At 47.2% G+C, this 19487-nt stretch overlaps 1 protein-coding gene across 1 annotated transcript in view; it reads right to left on the bottom strand.

The window, feature by feature from the left end:
• Positions 1 to 14741, bottom strand: part of ONECUT1 (one cut homeobox 1) — a 27502-nt gene extending 12761 nt beyond the window's left edge. The window contains exon 1 of the mRNA XM_024199676.2: positions 12969 to 14741. Coding sequence (XP_024055444.1) covers positions 12969 to 14046 — 1078 coding nt within the window. The 5' untranslated portion in view covers positions 14047 to 14741. The remainder of the gene's footprint in view (positions 1 to 12968) is intronic.
• Positions 14742 to 19487: the final 4746 nt, after the last annotated feature.

Genomic DNA, 19487 nt, shown 5'->3' with positions numbered 1-19487 from the left:
GGCGGAAAAGCTGGCAGTGCTCCTGGTACAAGCGCACCAGGACTCATTCCCAGCTTAGCAGATAAAAGCCTCCCCAGCCCAGTAAAACATTAGTGCTGCTTAGCACTGTTAACTAAGGAATGTCTCTTTCTCTCCCACACCAGCAGAAGAGTGTATTAATGGTTTTAAAATCATCAGGTACATCCTAAACTACATCATGTTATTTCTTTCCACTCTTGATATAGATCAATCCTGTTTACCTATAAAAACTCAATGATTGTTCAGGTTTACGCTTCCTTTAGAGTTCAGTATTTCACTGTCATTCTATTCCACTCTAGATGTTTGGAAAGTGAGTGCTAGGATATATCCTCCTAATTCATCTCTCACCTGACTCAAATTGGATTCCAGTTCTGCTAACTTTGCTGCTATATCTGAATATCTGAATAAAAGAACAGTTTGAAAGTAAAGCATCTTTCTATGGGAAACAAGGCAGAATGTCCACAGATTGGCCAGGGAGATTCCAGAAGAGAATCTTAATTGTAAGCATCCCAGTTATAGGCACTGTATGAAAATTAGTGACCTTAATTTGCTTCCACTGCAGTAACAAAGTGATCCAGGCTGAGTGGTGCTGACTCAACAGGGCTGGGATTCAGGGGCTTACTCCACGTTGCAATGTTGAGGGATCCTTAACTGCTCCAATGTGCTGACGTCACCCTTACGGAATATGCTGCTAACTGGATTAATACAGGGAAAGGACCTGATTTTCCAGTTACATCATCGAAAGCAAATGTTAACTTTCTTTAGCCGAGTCCTTAGTTAACTGCATTAGCGTGACAAACGCTCCTTAGTCTAGCATAAGTAATTAGAATGTAATCACTTTAACTGCATCTTAATTACCCCAAATGAATTGAAAGGACATTAATAGCAAAGATTAAATTGCCCTAATGAACGGTTCTTGTGACTACATCAATATTTTAATCATGCTCGCCATTCCTATCGCACTAAACAGCTTAGGTAGCTGTTAGCGCTGGTGGGCGCTAGGTGGCGCCTCTTCCTCATTTGTGGTGTCGAAAGAAGGCAAAGATACAAATACTCAACTCAATCTCTGCCTTAGCTTGAGCAAAAATTGGATATTTAATAATACGATGTCTGACTGTTGTAACCATTTCTCTCTGATGTGGGCCTGGCCCCAGTTATTCATGCCTTTGTGACCTCCAGAGTGAAGAACTGAAATATTTAGCTCATTCTGAGCATCACATTGGGCAAATATTTCTTACTGGTTAATAAAATTGAATATATTCGTAATATGGATGAATGAACATCTCAGTTTCAAAGAGACTTTTAATTTTGATTTTATTATTATTTTAAAAAGTGGGTGGCTAACAAGTTTCAAGATTAAACAAGATAATCAAGACTCATCATGATAAAATGTAGCTATTTCAGTCTACATGAATTTTAAAGCTCTATGAAGTATCTGTTTTGCTTTTAAAACATCACAGGTTTCATTCAGCATATACAAAAGAGATCTCTCTTGTAGAAATTATAGAACCATTGATATAGGATTTCTGTTGAAACTGTGGTGAAAATGCATTTTATCCACAGTTTCATTGTTGCACAAATATTCATGAAAGTATTTCAAAATGTTTGTCAAGAACATTCAAATCAGCAGCTAGAATTTTAAAAGTCAGTAATCTTTTAAACCCTCATAGTATTTCATGTTAATATCACTGAACTTTAAAACTGTCTACGACCTTAAGGTTCTCTGCAATTTTTTGTAGCAAAAATTTGTGTCTTCTTATTAAAAATTTGCTGGAATTACACGTGGTGCACTAATATTTGAAGTTCAGTTTGAAGTGGCAGCAGGTTGGTGGCCCAACAGAAAAAAATCATTTAAAAAGTTAAATACAACAATCCTTAGGTCATCTAGGCCTTAGCATTATGAGTTAGCCACTAATACTATGTGTAAAAGTTACTGAACAATAATCAATGTACCCTTAATTTAACATTGTGGGAACATATCCAATTTTAGCATTGAAGATTTTTATCACTCTAAAATGGGATACAATCAAAACTATTCTTGTTCCTGCAAAATTCTCCTACAAATGATTATTTTGCCATTACACAACCAAAATCAGCTCTCTTATTGGCCAAAAGATGATGCATCTTGGAACAAATCCAGGAAGCATCATTTTAGTTTTATCAAGATATGATATTTGAAAATAAATTTATATTAATTTTAAGTAAGAGTTGACGGTCATAGTTGTAGGGTAACTGCACTGTATTTCTCCTCTGTGGTCCCTCAAGAGCATCCACTAAAAGATGTCTGGCTCCTGGCCATCACCTCCACTGGTTGGAGACCTACATCTCATTCCCTTCTGACAGGGGTTTTAAAGGCTGCACACCTGCATGATCCACACTGGGATAGCCCTAGCAAGCCAGTCTGTCTAAAAGCCCAATGCCTGTGCTTTGCTTTTACTTCAAGGGCTACAACCACTGTATTTCCTGTGGTTACGTCACAGCTCCATCTCAGCAAGCACATTTATTCTTAAAGTAAAAGCATTACAATAAAAACATAGAAACAATAAAAGAACCTATCCACATGCTAACCAGCTTACCACAGCACCCCCAACTCCAATATTGGGCTCTGGTAGGTAGGTGTCAGCCCTTCCAACCTCACAACTGGGTTTTCCTCTGGTTACAAGTTCAAATCATTCTTTAGATCAAGAACCAGAACTAAGGCCCCAAGTAAGTTTAAGCTCAGGCTGTTTATCCAAAAGTCCTGTCTTTGTTTGTTGGTCTCTGGAGACTCCAGTCAGAACCAGAATAGAAGAGCCTCCCCAGGAGGTGGTGCCTCCCTGGAGGTGTTATTGGCCTTGATCATCCCCTACTACTTTCCCTTCCTGAAGGAGCTGTGGTAGCCCTTCCCCCATGGAGTGCATACAATCCCTGGCACACAATTATACCCAAACCATCCACACACTTAATACAATATGATCTCGCCAAGATACTGCAGGAAGTTGCCCTCTCTGTCACGTTGACATGTATTGATTTGCTCATAAATAAATCTAGTGGTCATGAAATTGACAGGTTTTGTGATGATGTGGCCCTGGGCATGATGCCACCAGGCCTTTGTGCAACCTGCTACACACAGCTTGGGTAGGCCCCGATCCCAAGCCCATTGACGACTCCAGTCGGCTTCTGATGAAGCCGCTAGTGCACCTCAGCAATAAGTCCTCGTCTTCAGTCCTAAGCCCACTAATTGTCCCAAAGTATGAGCTGCTTTTGTGATGTGCTACCTTGGGGATCCGCCAGAGGGCACCTGACAGCTCTGCCCAGGCCAAACACGTGGGTTCATTCAAATAGGAACGAATAAAGGAACATATAGGAAAGGATTCACTATCTGTGCCTTTTTAGGATCATTCTGTGTGAGTATTGAGAGATTCCCTCCCGGTTATCTGACAGCCGTGGTTTGCAAGTGCACAGCGCTCGATCGCAGCATTGTGACAAATTTCCCTCCAGCCCCATGCACCAGTTGGGACCGGAAACACCACTGTCTAGATAGAGAATTCTCTCTCTCCTTCCCCTTCCTAATGAGTCTCCTATTAGCCTCACCCCCGAACTCATGGTCAAATTCGCACGGCACCAGTAACGCGCTAAGCACCGCTTCCTAGCCACTGGTTCTTCAGCATGTCCCTGCACCCGCCAGCCACTGACAGGCATTGCGGTGTCATGCTCCTGTCGGTGTCACAGCAATGGAAACGCTCTTCCTCCTCTGGAGTGACCATGGCTAGAGCCGCCAGGTCTAAAGTGGGCGGGAAGGGAGGGAAAGAGGCGGGAGGCGTTTGTGCGTGAGACATCCTCGCAGCCGGTTAGTTGCGCGCTGGCATTATACATAACCGATGTTATTGTTGCTCCTGTATTAAGGAGGCGAACATCAGATTTCCGAATAAAAGTTCACTAGACTTGTATGATTCATTGGAAGCATGAGGCCAATATGCTGCAGGGCAGGTCGTGAGCTCACCCCTCCTGTTCTTTACCTCTTTTGACTTTATTGTCCGAAATTAGTAGTTTCCCTTCTTGCTTACAATGTCACCCACAAGCTTCCCCACGTGAGTCCTTCAGGAAACGCAGCATGCAGAGTAGACAAAGATCTGCGAATAGAAATCGCAACGGGGGAGCAGGCAGGTAACTGTCCAAAGTGCTGAAATTCAGAACCCTACCTGTGCACGAATTCTGGTCAGATGAGCTCATCAGTCAAAACTCAATTTAGAACAAAAAAGGCAATAGACTCCTCCACCGCATATAACCGAAGGCGCAGCGTTTGTTTTGCTTGAAAAATTAGTCTGCATTTCATAGATTCTCATTCACATGAACATTAATCCCTAAAGAAACAGACAGAAAAGCTTTTCTTTCAAGCGACAGAAATGAACATGTCCTCTCATTAGCAACTTGTTGGCAACCAGATGTTTGCAAAGTTTCGGGGAAGTTGTTTGTATTTTTGTATCTTAATTAGGACTTGATACATTCAGAGGCGATGACACGTGCTGCAGAAACAACAGATGCCTCTCTAGGAGAGGCTTCTCCAAATACCCCGCACCCATCAATTAGAACTCGCAACTAGTACAAAGACCAGTTGGTACTTTACAGGTTTTCGCACTACCTACTGTTGGACAGTAGATGGCGCGTGGCTTCTGAATAACAAGCACGGCTCAAACAAGGAAGAAAAATGTCCATTGAAATGTAGGGCAGCATGTCAATATTATGCATACAACATTTCTTTAATTTGTTGAGAGGAGATGTGAGAAATCTGCAGACAGTATGATGAAATTAACTGATTTCTTTCCATTCAGATTAGCGGATAGTCTTGTGTACAATGCACACACTTCAAATGAGCACTATATATGTATGACAACATAACTATTGGGGATTAGTTTGTAGAAGAAATGATGAGCAGCAAAGTCCAACAGAGGTCTCGGGAACGGTGAGACTATGCAACTACTCGCTGTGTATGTACTGAGGCTGTGTCTATAAACTGGGGTCCCAGTCAGGCTAGGGCCTCAGCCCCTCCAATTGCATGTGAATCTGTGACACCTCTTTTTGGAATAGGTGCAGCTGACTCTCCTTGCATTGCGTGCGGGTGGGATTTACCTGAGCTCACATTTCCTCGTCAAATCCCATTTCTTTAGTGGAAGGAAACAATCCCGGGTTCACATTAGACAAGGGGCCTTCCCCAAAACGCCAGGAGCAGCTCCCATTTTGATGCAATCTAACATCGTCATCAAAATGGCAGTCCAGAAGAGAACCACCAGGGACAATCACATCCCCTTAATATCACTCTTCCTCTTACAGTTTCTTTCTAAAATATTCCCTGCCCGGCCCCGTGTATCTTTCAACTAACACGTGATTAATTACAAACAAACAAAAATCTGAGCTGAATAATTACTAGGAAACCGTGGGAAAATGTCATTTGGGGAAAAGGAATGTTTAATCATCTTTAAACACCTGTTGTGGCAACTAAAGGTTGTTACTGACTAGCAAGGTAATCCCCAAATCCTCCTTTATCTGTTTACCACCCCCTCTCCCACAGCTTCCGGGCCCCGCATCCCAATGCGTTTCACTCCCAGCACACTGTGATTTCAGAGGAGTTCTGCCAAGCCAAATAAATAACCACAGATGTGAAACATTTACATTATGGCAGCATCTTAAAAAGAAACAGGGAAGACCAGTTTCAAATGGAAGAGCTCCAGCGCAGCAAACCGGCATGGCTGTGGCTATAGTCAGGTTAACCCGTGTTGAACCCCTCCTTTTTTGCCACTCATTGCAAGTTATCTTTCTTCCTGGTTACACCGCTTTTGCACATTGGAACCAGGCAAGTCCCTTTCTCTGCTGGCCCTGCCCCTTTCGGGTGACAGACAATCCCGAAATGCTGTTTTGTTGCTCATAAGCAATAGACAGTGAACCACAGAAGCAGGTACTTTGCCTGGGGAAAGTGCATGAAAACACAGCGAAAGTCAGGCCCTTAACTGGATCCAGCTCACGTCACAAGAATCAATCACATCCGTCAAACTTCGGGATTGGAAGAGAGCCCCTTCAATTTCACCCCTGCGAGTCCCCTGGGCCCCTCACAGCAGCTCTCTGTATTTCCTGACAGTAACACAACGGGGTAACTAATCAAACCCACCGCACTGAGGCCTTGGTATAGGTCATTTCAGGGAGCCATGTTGGCGTTGCTGAGTAAATGCCATGGCCTGCTCGCCCATCAGAGAGACAGGGTGGCCCAGATAGCCACGAGCCATGCCCTGAGCACTGCGTGTGTTTCTAATCTCATACAGCAAGTTGCGGCTGCCCTGTGTTTAGCTGCCCCTGATTCTAACTGCAGAATCCTCTGCAAGCCCGGCCCTGAGGAACGCGGTTACCTGTTGACACGCTACCCGACAGCCAAGCAGTCCTTCAGTCCCTCCTTTGGATAAATATTAACAAAAAGCAAATGAGGCTGTGTATTAGCTGGTTATAAATCAATCAGGCTACAAGGACACCGACAACAAACAATCGCAGATTCTTCACTGGAGGACTTTCTCAGAGCACTTGTTACTAGCTGCCAGGGGAATGGGATTTCTGGTTCTGCCCTTATCATTTTGAGTCACCGGCTGCTGCTATCTGCCAAACCAGCCAGGGCGAATGCAGTTAACTTTATCTTATTTAAAAGGCTACTTCACAGCAATCCCAGCGAAACCACAAAGCTGGTTGCTAACTGATACAACACGTGACCTGTAGGTAAATGGCAGCTAATGAGTTGTACTGGGGGGAAGCAGAGGCATCCTCTGAAATGCACAGGTGGGAACTTTACCCTCCCTCAAGATCAGAAAAGAAACGTGAATTAAAAAAAAAAAAATCGCCTAGCCTCATTGCTTGTTTAGCCTCATAGGCTTGGAAGGTCCTAATGGACTTGATTCCCTTTAGCAATTAATTCATAAAACAAACACACAGGAGGAGAAACCTTTCCCCAAAGCTCTCTCTCTAACATGCAGCACTTGTACAAGCTACAGAGATGTGTAAATACATGTTCACTTTGCAAGGCACAGGCCTATGCGCGTGGGATAGATTGTTTAATGATCAGACTGCAGGTGCGTCTCTTTTCAGTTTCCTTGAAGGGAGATTTGCAGTCTTTTAAAAACCCTACAATGATGGGCTCTCCATAACTAAAACAAGACATTAATGTTAAACCGAAAATCGATTAATGTATCGTTTCTGATGCAAATATATTTATGCATAATCTCCACTGTGTAAATATTAAACAGATCTATAATGATGAACTAATTGCCTGCTCGTGTGACGATCTGCTAATATCAGAAATGCATCGACCTTTCCTTGCACGCGGTGAGTTTGCACACAGTAGTCTTCAGGGTAAGTGTTGCAAACGGCGTTCATTAGATTTCATATTTAATGGGAAAACTGCCCTGATTACAGTATTGATTTCTTTACAGTTAAATTGGTGAGAATTTCTCTCCGGTTTCCCAGGCTTCAGCTGAGTTGAGATTTAATTTCTTATGGAGGAAAACAAGTGCGAGGGGGAAAAAAGGCAAAGCAACGATTTTTTAAAAAAATTAGGTTTCCTGAAGGTATTGACTGATTCCTGATATAGGAAGCAAAGTCACCCTGTGCCATGCAGCAGCGGGCAGCGCCCGTGGGCAAACCCTGCGTCTGCAATTTAGGGTGAGCCATTTGCAGAGGAAATGTTCCCTATATCCGAAAGCGCCCACCTTCCCTCCTTGGGCCCTGTAGCACTGGGGACCTGCTGTCTTCAGAGAAGAACTGGACTTTGTTTTCTCTAGCAATTGGAAATAAAATGCAACAGTGAAAGAGTCTATTTGAGAACAGGCTGCTGGGAAGAGGCCGTTTGGTAAATTCTCTGCTCTTCGGACCACCTCGTTTTGCAATAGATTTGGGGAGTTTTGTATCAAAGGGAAACTCCGGTCCAGTCCCTGTACACTTGTAGCTTTCTCTTGTATTGTTCAGTTATTTCGAAATCTGATCTCACCTTAACGTTTTACCTTCTTAGCACTCTGGAGTGAGTCTACCTTGGCTGGGCAAGTGTATATGTGTGTGACTATGGTGTTCTTTTCAAAATACACCTTTCTGAAAGCATCATTTGGACAGATTCATTTCAGATCGCATATCCAGCTCAAAGCGAAGTAGGCACATTTTTTTTTTCTGGGCTAGCTCCGTCGTTTCAAGCTTCACTCTTTTCAAAACTATTTTTTTTTCAAATCTACCTTGCACGCTAAAATAAATCGACATTCCGAGCCCAACAGATTGTAGATGGGCTCTAGCCTTTTATTAATATTAATAATAATAACTAATCCTTAACTTTCGCTTTTAAACATCACGGAGGCAAAAAAGAAATCATCCCTGAAAGAATGTTTCTAAAAACGGAAGGAGAAAAACGGGTAAATTGATAAATATGCAAAACTGAAGGGCAGAGAGAGGGGGGGAACAGACAAAGGAAAAGAGGATAGAGAGGAGAAGGAAGATGGGGTGAATAAAATGGAGGCTGGAAGAGGTCAGCTTTGCAATTAGCAGTTCTGCTTACATTTCGAGAAACAGCCCAGGAAGTGTCAAGACCTCAATACAGCTTCCATGTAACTACCAATTTTTCCTTTATTTGTCGGAGCTTCGGTGTAATCTGGGAGGTAAGAAACCCCCAGGGATCGCTGGAAGGGGCAAATACTCTAGATAAAGTGCTGGACAAGACTGTGAAGCCTAAAATAACCTGGGTTTTGTTTTCCTCCTTGTCGCCTTCTTGATGTTGGCTTTAAGAAACGCATAGAAAATAAATAAAGAGTCTGACAGCCTGCTCGGGATATTAATCTGCCTGATAATTCTCTAAATGCCCGAGAGTGAGTTATAATTTGGACGTGAAATTTAATTTGCGTTGGCTGGAGTAATTTATGATATTTCGAATTGATGTTCATACATCAATATCAATCGGGGCAGATTTTTACCACTTAGTAAGATCATCACACATTTAAAACCTGCACAAAATAAAATCGATAGTTTATGCATTTACAGCAGATTGCCTTTCTAGCAACGCCTGCATCCCTCCCAGCGCATGGCAGCCTGCCCTAGACGCGGGCACTTCGCATTACTGGGGGCCAGCCCGAGAACTACCCAGCGCCCCCCCACCCCCAACGCCCACTGACCACCGGCGGGGTGCGGGGGCAGCCGGGGGCTGTGCCGGGAGCCCACAGCGGGGGATGGGAGTGGCTGGCGTCCGCCCTGGAGAAGGCCCCGGCCCGGTGCGTGTGCGCGCCAGAGCCCCATCGATCGGGAATCAGCTCCATGTAAATAGACACGTGTTCCCGAGCTGCCCCTTTGCAGGCCCGAGCCGGCGCTGGGCTTCGCCTCCAGCCAGGCAGGTGCGGGGATCTCCGGCGGATTTCACCTGCCCAGGACCCTCCTCTGTTCGGGGCAGAGGCAGGGGCAGGGGCCAGGGCGGTGCCGCGTCGCACGGTTTCCTGCTCCCCCGGGGTTCCCCACCAGTCCGGCCCCTGGCCGTAATGGGAGCGAGCGACCCCCCCTGCCCGAGCTCTTCCAGGCAGCTGCTGCTTTGCTCTGTCCTGAGCCCGCGGCGATTGTTGCCTCCCCCCGGTGGCAAGATAACCCGGGGGCCTCTCATGGCCCAGGGCTCCAGGTCTATCCCTCCCTATCTCCCCCTGTTCCCCCCAAGGCTCCGAGTCCTTCCTAAGGATTCTCCCCTCCCCTCGGGCAGTGCACCCCCCCCCCAGTGCCCGGGACCGGCTGCAGCCCTGGGTCCGTAAGAATCCGCCCTGCGCCCCCTTCCCAATCCCACTCCGTAGCTGCTGTGCTGGAGACAAGGAGTGGCCCGGCCTGGGGCCCCGGAGGTCAATGCCAGGGCTAGGCGCTGAGCAGACCCCCATTAAGGAGCTGTAGCCCGGGGTCACAAGAGAGGCAGCAAGCCTGGAGCCAAAGAGTGGGTGTCCGGCAGAGCAGCCTGCATAAGGGATAGGAGCTCGAGCAGTGGCAATGAGCACACAACAGAGCCCCGGATAATTAGGAGGCTCAGCCGCTTCCAATCGCCAGCCCCTGCAGGGCCACACGCTAGACAGAAAAGGCACGGTGACTGGCCAGGAGAGGATCCGGATCTATTTTTCAGATCCTAACGGTCTTACAATATTTATAGGGGAGACGCAGGAACTTGTTACAAAGCCGGAAGGATTAAAAAATAAACAGTACAGCCAGAGCCCCGTTCCCTCCCCCAGGTCAGAATAGATGCTGTGTCTCCATGTCCATGTTTGCTTAAATTACCCTTAGGGATGGGGCTCCGTTTCCCTCATGTGCAAATATCCAGCATTCAGGTTGGATTTGAAGGAGAGGGCGGAATAATGAGTCTTTGTCTTCCTAAAGAGATTATGGAGATCCACTTATACCCAGAGCTGTCCTGATGGGGCGGGCTGGAGGAGGAATTGGGTGGGGTAGGGGGTTGATTTGGGGCAGTATCGAACAATGCTGCCTGTTTCTCTGAATCTCTGGAAGTGCGGGGAATAGCTTGTCGATCCTACACTGCAGAAATCGGCCCTGCTGCATGCTCCCAGCTCCCATCTATCTTCTTTTCAGCAGCCCAGCCTGGCTTGGCATAATTTCCTTCCAGATCATGCCAAGAAGGGGGCTCCAACATATTCTAATTCAAGTGGTTGTTTCCAGTATCGATCTATGTAAATAAGTGGAAATTCAGGTCGTCCAAATTGTCCTAAAAATACGCTCCAAATCGAAGTTCGCCCTGTCAGTCGTTCAGGGGAGATCTCAGGCACCAACTCCATCCCTCCCCCCGCCTCCCGCCTGGACAGCCGCAGCAGGACTGGGATTTACCGTTCATGGGGTTTGTTATTGAGAGAGAGAGAATGGGATTTTCTGGCAGATCAGACCTGTGAAACCGACAAGCCCGCCTCATCCGCCCCTCTTTATGTAGAGAGACCATCTCCAGTTTAAGAGATAAAAGATCACTGCTAGACCCACTTTCTAATACGAGTGCAGGCTTCAAAGCCAAGAGAGCATAAGCATAGGAAAAGGAGGCGAGGAATCAAATTTGTAGCCCGTTTGGGGTCTCCGAAGACCCAGGGAGCATTTATTACCGTATTCATTCTACTGTTTAGGAAGAGGCGCAGACCCATTTGTGCACTGGAAAGAGAAGATTTGGCCCTTCCCATTATTTTTGTCTGTGAAACGGATCAGTGACCCTGACTCCAACTCGGATTGACTGTCTCGCATTCTCCAGGGACAAATTAATGGAGACCTATCAGTTAATTAACAAACCTTCACTCAAGGCACCACCATCATATTAAACGCGGGCTCGGTACTATGACTGAGTACAAGTTGGGGATGGGGGACAAAATAGAGAGAGAGACAAACGAAATGGATTGAAATGTTCTTACGCTGCTCGTTCGGGTCACAGCAGACAATACAGCCAGCCATTCCCTAGGAAGAAACTGAACTAGCGAATTATTGCCATGTTAATCCCAGGTGCTATTTCTGTTCGCCACAAGTTACTGAGCCAGTGCATAAATTGTGCATAACACATACTTATTCTCACGTGTATATACAGACGGGAACTATGTAAATTAAAACTCTGTGGACTAATGATACTTGTGATCATTTGCAATTTTGACCAATTCCATTCCTTCTCTTTAGCCACAAGTTACATTCCATAATTGTTTCATTTGTGTCAAAAAGCAAAGTTCTAAAATGCCTGATCGAAATAAGCAGAATAGGAAACTAGCATCTGCTCCCCTTTCAACTTAGCTATTATCTCTTCACCCTTGTCACAAGGCTACTTTTGCTACAAAGTAGATCCACTGAAGTGTATAAAACGATTTATTATGAGGTTTTAGCTTCAATTTCCACAACACTTCACCGAAACATTTACATGGATTCTTTCTTTTTAAAATCTACACAGTCTGGGTTAACAAACCCCACAATTATCAGGTAATAAACCCAGTTACAACACGATCACACAAACAAACATGAATATTTCGCTCTGGGCAGCCTTTTATGATGCTCTTATTTCTTGTACAAGCAAATAAACCCAAACAAACGCGACGAAAACGTAGATGCAAACATATGGGTAACATCATTTAACAGAGAGGTCCTTGAAAAATTGTGAAGCCTCACCTAAGTCTCCACCATTGGGTTTTCCAACACTTCAAGAGTGAGAGAGAGAGACAGTGAGTGTGTGTAAGAGGCAGAGACAGTATACACACAAACACACACACCCCGAATGTTAAGTTTGAAAGCAATTTTATATACAGCTGAGTTCAGTTCTGTGTGCTGGTCAGTTGGCTGTACCTCACATCAGAGGGCATTTGCAAATATACCAATATGGAGATGGACAATAACAGGAAATATCTATCTAATACGGGCCTGATCCGTATTTCATGGGCACTCCAAAATGTCCACTAGCTTTTGCTCCTCTGTGCACCTCCTAGTTGATGTACATATACATGCAATGTTGTGTACAGTTCACAGGTATAAACATGTAGGCGTTACATGTCTATATAGTAAGACTTGACTGGGTAGATTTTGATCCTGTGGGTGTCACAGTACACAGCATGACCCCCCACACCTCTGTTTCTCTCCCCTAGCCCCAGACACGCACACTGGCATCACAGCACCTCACCATCCTAGCATATCATTGTTTAGGAACGGGGACGACGGTGCAAATAAATCAAACGTTCCCCTTTCATGTGAAGGAGCTAGAAGGGAAATCCAGTGGGAATGTCAGACTTGAAAGGGAGAGACATATTGCACTGGAAAGAAACAAAAAATACAAGGTGTGATGTGACCTGTGATATTATGTATCTGCACATACGTATTGGAATGGGCTTTTCCTGGGCAAGCAGCTACACAGCTCTGAGATCCCCGTCTGCCTAGCCCCCCCGCACCCCCCACACATAGCAGTAATCGCTGAGGCTCACCTGCTAGCCTGAGAGCAGACATTCTCTGGAATTCTGGCTCCTGAAGCCACTTCCACATCCTCCGAAAGGTCTCCCGGCCGGATTTGAGTTTGCTCCAGGGCTTGGGGTTCCTCAATAGGTCTGAGAGGGTCCCTTGAGACCGGCACAGCACCCTCTGGGCGAAGATAGCCTGGGGGATGCTGTACCGTTTGAGCTCGGTGGTGATCCTCTGAGCTACTTCTTTGGTATTGATTTCTTCCATTTGCCCTGAATTACTTCCACTGTTGACCTGCGAACCAGTGACAGAAGGGTTTTGTTCCCTGGCAGAGCCCAGAATCTGCCCGTGACTCTGGGCATTCAGGTGGGCATGAGGGTGATGCGGGATCCCATTGATAGGCACCATGCCAGCGGATGTAGGGGTAAGATGTTGGTCCCCATGCCTGCCCAGCATGGCAGGGTGGTGGGCTTCGAATCCGTTCGGGGTGAGCATTTTCTCGGCAGGCATGGGGGCACTGGGGTGAGCGTAATGAGGCAGCCCTTGCTGGGAGTTGTGGATGCCCCCCAGGCCTGATCCAGACAAAGGGGAGAGGCTCTGCCCCATGCCGGTAACATCCTTATGGTAGGGGGTGTAGAGATTGTTCATAGAAGCCAGACCCCGCTCGTCCCTCATGAGGGTGAAGCTGCCACTCACATTCCCAGGGATCCGCTGGTGGTGATGGTGGTGGTGATGGTGGTGGTGATGGTGAGGGAACTTGTCCGAGACGGTGGAGATGGGAGGTAGAGGTTGCAGAGGGGTTAATGTGGTGTAGGTGCTGCTCATGCTCATCCCGGGGGGTGTCTCGCAGGCCATGGTCATGGTGGGATGCAGGGGTCCCGTCAGAGCGTGGTCAGGAGGCCGGTGGTGGTGGTGGTAGTCGCCACCGTCCAGGATGGAAGCCATGCCCATGGAGCGAGGGTGGGCTGGCAAATGATTGCTGCGATGGGCCACCGAGCTCCTGTGATGGGGGCTGCTGCTCATCAGATCGGCCGTGGTTGGCACCGGCTCATGGCTCACCCCGTGCAGATCGCCAATGTTCTCCATCGTCAGCTGCGCGTTCATTGTTATTCGTGCAGGCTTGTGGACACCACATCTATCTGGTCTGTGGTTGGAAAGTCCTAGGAGGTCTTCACGTTGGAGGCATGCAGGATTCCACCCCCAGTGGAAAGGATCAGGCGCTTGGGGCGGGGGGGTTGGTTGGGCTTTCTCTTTTGTGTGATTTATTATTTTTTTTCGTGATGGTTGATCAATTTTAAGGCCCCCGTTCTTTTAAAACAGCCTCAGCAGCCCCAGTAGGTGTCTGGTCGCGTCCCTCGCCATCTCTAGCCATGTCTCTTACTGTTTCAATGTCTTTGGCCACAGCTCCTGCTGCTGCAGCTGCTGCTGCTGGTAGAGAGCAGGCATGCGCGCTGGGGGCCCCATGCACACCCCCTCCCCCTCCTTACACTCACACACACACACTCCTGCCCGTGACATCACCATACATATTAAGGAAGCAGGACCGTCTCTCCTTCCTATCTAAGCCCGGCTCTCTCCGCTCCCAAGCTCCGGAGAAGCCCCTCCCGGGAAGGAGAGAGGGGGGAAAAGCCAGCGCTCAGCCCACAGGCAGCGAGCTGCAAAAGTCTGCATGTCCCCGTCAGCAGATTAGATGGCTGCGTACGGGAAAACGAGAACAACCCCTCGGCTGCGCAGGGCACAAAGGAGCTGTTGGAGCGGGGGCTCTTATGCCTGTCAGAAACAGACCCTGGCCTGGCACACGCGCCCCTGGGCGCTGTAGGCTGTGCCCCCCCCCCAGCTGTTTTGTGTGGCCCTTCACATCGATCGCACCCCTCCCTCCAGCGATCTGACCCTAAGCGCCCCAGCCACCAAGAGAAGCTGGAGGTGAGGAGCAGGGCGAGCTGCAGCTTGGCTCTGGTCTCCCACACCCAGGCCGGTACCAGGACTGCAGGTTGTTCCCCAGGGGCTGGAGGCAGATGTGCTGCTCCCCGGCCGGGGACAGCACCCACAGCGCTTTAACCCGGGATGTAAACGGGACTGTAGATCCCCAGCTTGTTCCGTGCGCTGCAGGCGAGCCCCTCACCCCCGCCCCCAATAACCCATCACCTCCACCCACACGGCAACCTCAGCTGGGCTCGGGAGGGAGGGAGGCTGCTCAGGGTCCGAGCTGCAGAGCGGTGGGTCTCCCTGCCTCTCCCCGTCGCCCTTCCCTCTCGGTGCGGGAGACGCGCGAGAGCTTCCCTGTGTAATTAAAGCGGCCGGTCCCTCCCCTTTGGTGACTTAGCATTTTTAGTGAGCGAGCCTCCTTAAATTGAATTTTAATATTAACTTCCGGGTTTCCTCAAGTCAACACATCAAGGTGAAAAATCGCAGCGTCCCAGCCAGCCAACCAACAAAAGGCAGGCAGCTGCGGGACGCACCGGCAAAGCCGCTCCGCGCTCCCAGTGGCTCCGGGAGTGTGAGCCGCAGCCCGGAGAGCTGGGCTGTTCACACGTGTCCCCTTCGCTCTCCCCCAAGGGAAATACAATGGGAGAGGGAATGGGGGGATGGGGATCGCAACTGGGGGGCCGCAAGGCGACCCCTGGTGAGGCATCTCTGCGCGCCTCGCTCCCTGTTGCCCGCTGCTCTTTGCTTCTCGCTAGGGAAACTTTTATTTTAAGTAGCCGGGAAGACACATTTGGTGACCGTGTTTCATATTATCTACTTTCACTCCCCGATCCCCAGCTCCCCTCCTCCGCTCTCCCCTTCCCATCTTTTCTCCCCCCATTCCTCCGAAGCCCCGCAAGACAAGCAGACTGCAGTTCTCCAGGCGTAGCTCAAATTGGCAGCTTTTCCAGTCCTTGCGACCTGCTGGGACTAAACGGGAGCCGCACTCCCAGACCCCCCCCCCCCCAATCCCTCCCCCTTTCAGGGAATGAGCTCAGAGCGAGTTTGGGGGGAGGGGAGGGGGTAGGGCGGAAAAAATGTCAACTGTCCGGCTTGTGAAAACCGAGCATTTGTAAGGACGCTCCAGCTACCACATGCCGCTGTTTTTTCCAAAGGGGAAGAAAGAAAGAAAAACTTGTTAGCTAAGGTGCTTTTCTAGCGGAAGAAAGGACAGATGTGCCTATTGTTTGTCCATTAACAATAACGAACCAAGCCAGTCAAAATGTGGCTTCTCTCTCCCCAAAGCGAGCCGCGGGAGGGTGGAATTATGACACTCTACATTATATCTGAACCGATCTACGGGGAAATACAACTGATTAGGAGAAGCCAGGCTCGGCTTCGCAATAGTATCTACATAACTGTGCTGGGGTGGAAGAAAATAAAGGGAAGGAAATTAAAATGATTTCCTTCCATGCTATCAGATTAGCTCCCAGCCCTGCTTAGCTGACAAAGGCACCCTCGCATGGTGTATGTTTTTTTTTTCAAACGGGACTTTTTATATTTACTCACTGCACGTAAAAATAATGTATTTAAACATGTCTTCAGCCCCCTGACGTTAACGGGTGTAATGGCCAAGTGAGACGGAGACCTGGGGAGAAGGGTGTTTTATAATGGTGCACACAGCAGCTTCACGCCTGAACTGCTGACAGCACAGTGATTATTTACAAATACATGCAGATTAGAGCAATGCTAAGGCTAAGAATGAGAGTGCTTTCTGGTCAGCCCTCCCTCTCCTGCCCGCCCCAGACTAATGGGTGCTCCTCCGTATCGTCTGTAGTACAATCCCAACCCACGTCTGGTTAATTAAAGCAGGAGTAGCAACCTCAACTAGGAATGTCTTTTCACTTGTGATTTCAGTTATACCGGCGTGGGACCCTGAATTAATGTAGTTTAATAGTCGTACTCAAACTAAAAAAAACCTTTACTCCTAGCTGGGCATATTGTGCCCCTAACATGACTGGCCCCGGTTATGATGCCAAGGTAAATGTGTATGGCCCATTGCAGCGTGTGTCTTCTTGCGAGACACTTCTATCCTATCAGAGATGCCCCATCGCTGGGCTAGAAATAATCATTAGAGGTGCTTGAGCACCTGCAGATCCCATGGAAGATCAGAAGGTCTCTTGCAGTGCAGATTTGTTTGTATCAAGTCCCTTCAAAGCAACGAGATTGTTATGTAATGAGAAGGCTGTTGATCTAAAATGTATTCAGTGTCAAGTAGTTCCCAGCATTTTGGTCGCAGGAGTAATGTATATGAATACGATACTTCTGTTATCTTCAAAACAGATCTTTTGATCTGACATGATGTCAATAGAACCATTACAATACAGTTCTTACCATGAAATCAGTGAGCGTTTTACAGCAAAAATAAATATACGATGTGTATCAACCCATGGATGCGATTTTGTGTAGCCAGAACATGTGGTAATAACATGTTGCTTCCTCAGATTTCCAGGGCTAATCTAAGAAATTTGGAATAATGTGTCAAAGGGTCATCTAGCAATTTCTGTATTACACCACTGCTCTTTATGAATTCTTAGACCCTCGGAGTCACATATGTTATTTTGAGAAAACATTCCCCCCAACCCCCAGTGGGTTGCTTAGATAGTCTCCCTGTCAATGCAGATTCATCCCTGATTGATGTTTACTAGCGCTCCCAGTTCATTCATCCTTCAGAAACTGCATACCAACAGGACCACAAGCTTTCTACATTTGTTATGGCGATATCCTGAAAGGAGTTTGGTTGACCCAAAAGACGCAGATTTAGCTAGATGCATCCATTACTCAAATGTTTCCATCTGAAACAGGAGACTCTGTTATAACGTATCTATGGTGGATAGCTGTGTTCTAACCTGGCAAAACGAAGCTGTCTAGATAGAATTGTTGGGCAAATCGTTGGTCCTTCTCTTGTTCAAAGTACACTTCACTGGGTACATAGGTTTGTAATAGTAGCAATGACTGAAATTTGCCCTCATCCTTTCCTATCCACCCGTGATATGCATCACAGCAAAGGCTCTTTTATATTGTGAAATCTTGACGTTACCTCTCAGTTATAAACAGCCAGTCTTTGGCTACCAATATCAATGCAATCAAGCCAGTCTCACAAATATTCTGAGGTCATGTGAAGACAGAAATAGGGGTGAACCCAGAACAAAATAAGCCACCCCTCTTTTGAAGCGACTTGAAAAGTAAATTATAGGATCATTTGGAAATGTCTCCTGCTAGAACTTTATTACAAGGGTTTTGTGGAAATTTTCTCCCGCAAACATTTTGTAAACAACTGTGGAAAATGGTGTATTTAGAATCAAATGTGGACCATATTAATTAAGATGAAAACAAACCCACTTGCTAAACAAATATTAAGCATATTTGATAAAATCTTTCATACGGTATTCCTAGAAAAGAACCTTCTACTACCTTTATGGTGCATATTTTGTGAACAAGGAGTCACCGTAGGTTTGTGGTGTTTGATCTTTAGACCAAATCCTTGGCCAAAACAAAGGAAAATGATCTGACCTTTCATTTGCTATTCTGAAAGTACTGTAGGAAGCCGGTGGAAAAGAGGGTGCCTAGAAAATAAAAGGGGGTGATGCTCCAATAAGGTAAATCGCTCAGTGTTCCTGCAGGCACGTCAAAATTTTCAAGCAAGAATAAAGCACAAGACGATAATAAAACAAAGTAGCTAGAAACACATATAGGACAATAGTCAAGTATCAGGGGGTAGCCGTGTTAGTCTGTATCTACAAAAACAACAAGGAGTCTGGTGGCACCTTAAAGACTAACAGATTTATTTGGGCATAAGCTTTCGTGGGTAAAAACCTCACTTCTTCACTGCATCTGAAGAAGTTAGTCTTTAAGGTGCCACCAGACTCCTTGTTGTGTTTATATAGGACAATGTTCTGCACGTACATAGAGCTGTTCCTCTGTACAGCTCGAAGGGCTTTACAGAGGTGAGCAAGCTTTATTATCCCCATATTACAAAGGAGGGAACTAATGCCCAAAGCACAGGCAGAGCTGAGACTAGAAACCAGGCCTCCGGACTCCCAGTCTGGGACCCCCACTGCAGGCCCAAGGCTGTCCCCCAAAGCTGACCCCTAATTTAACCGTAATCAAATAAAGCCAGCAATATTGAACGGATCTAACGGACATAGCCAGCAACAGGACTTTAACATAAGCAACCTACTGGCTCCCCTGCAGAAGCAGAATGAGGGTGAAATCCTGGCCCCGGACTGCAATGGGGCCAGCGTTTCACCCAAAGGCGTGGAATGGAACAGCTCCCTGCTCTGGGCTGCAGGGGGCAGAAGCTGGTGCTCAGACTCAGACGTTGGCCTGCAGGTGATTTACCCGCCACACTGGCATGAAGGGGTAAAACTACTCTCCCAGCTGGGACACTCCAGAGCCAAGCACCGCCTCAAAGCCCTGCAGCAGCCTTAACACGGGGGCCCTCCAGGGGACTGGCTTTATTCTCCTGTGAGAGAGGGTGGCTGGGCGGATGGAAACGCGCTGGGGAAGGGAGGACAGATGAAGGGTGTTTTCTGGCTTGCAGGCTCCTTCCTTCATCTCCCTCTTTTATCCTTTCCTTC

The sequence above is a fragment of the Terrapene carolina genome, unplaced genomic scaffold (genome assembly GCF_002925995.2).
Source record: "Terrapene carolina triunguis isolate 2854851 unplaced genomic scaffold, T_m_triunguis-2.0 Scaffold67, whole genome shotgun sequence".
Taxonomy (NCBI): Eukaryota; Metazoa; Chordata; order Testudines; family Emydidae; genus Terrapene; species Terrapene triunguis.
The sequence above is the reverse complement of the archived record's forward strand: the minus strand, read 5'-3'. Positions and strand labels throughout refer to the sequence as shown.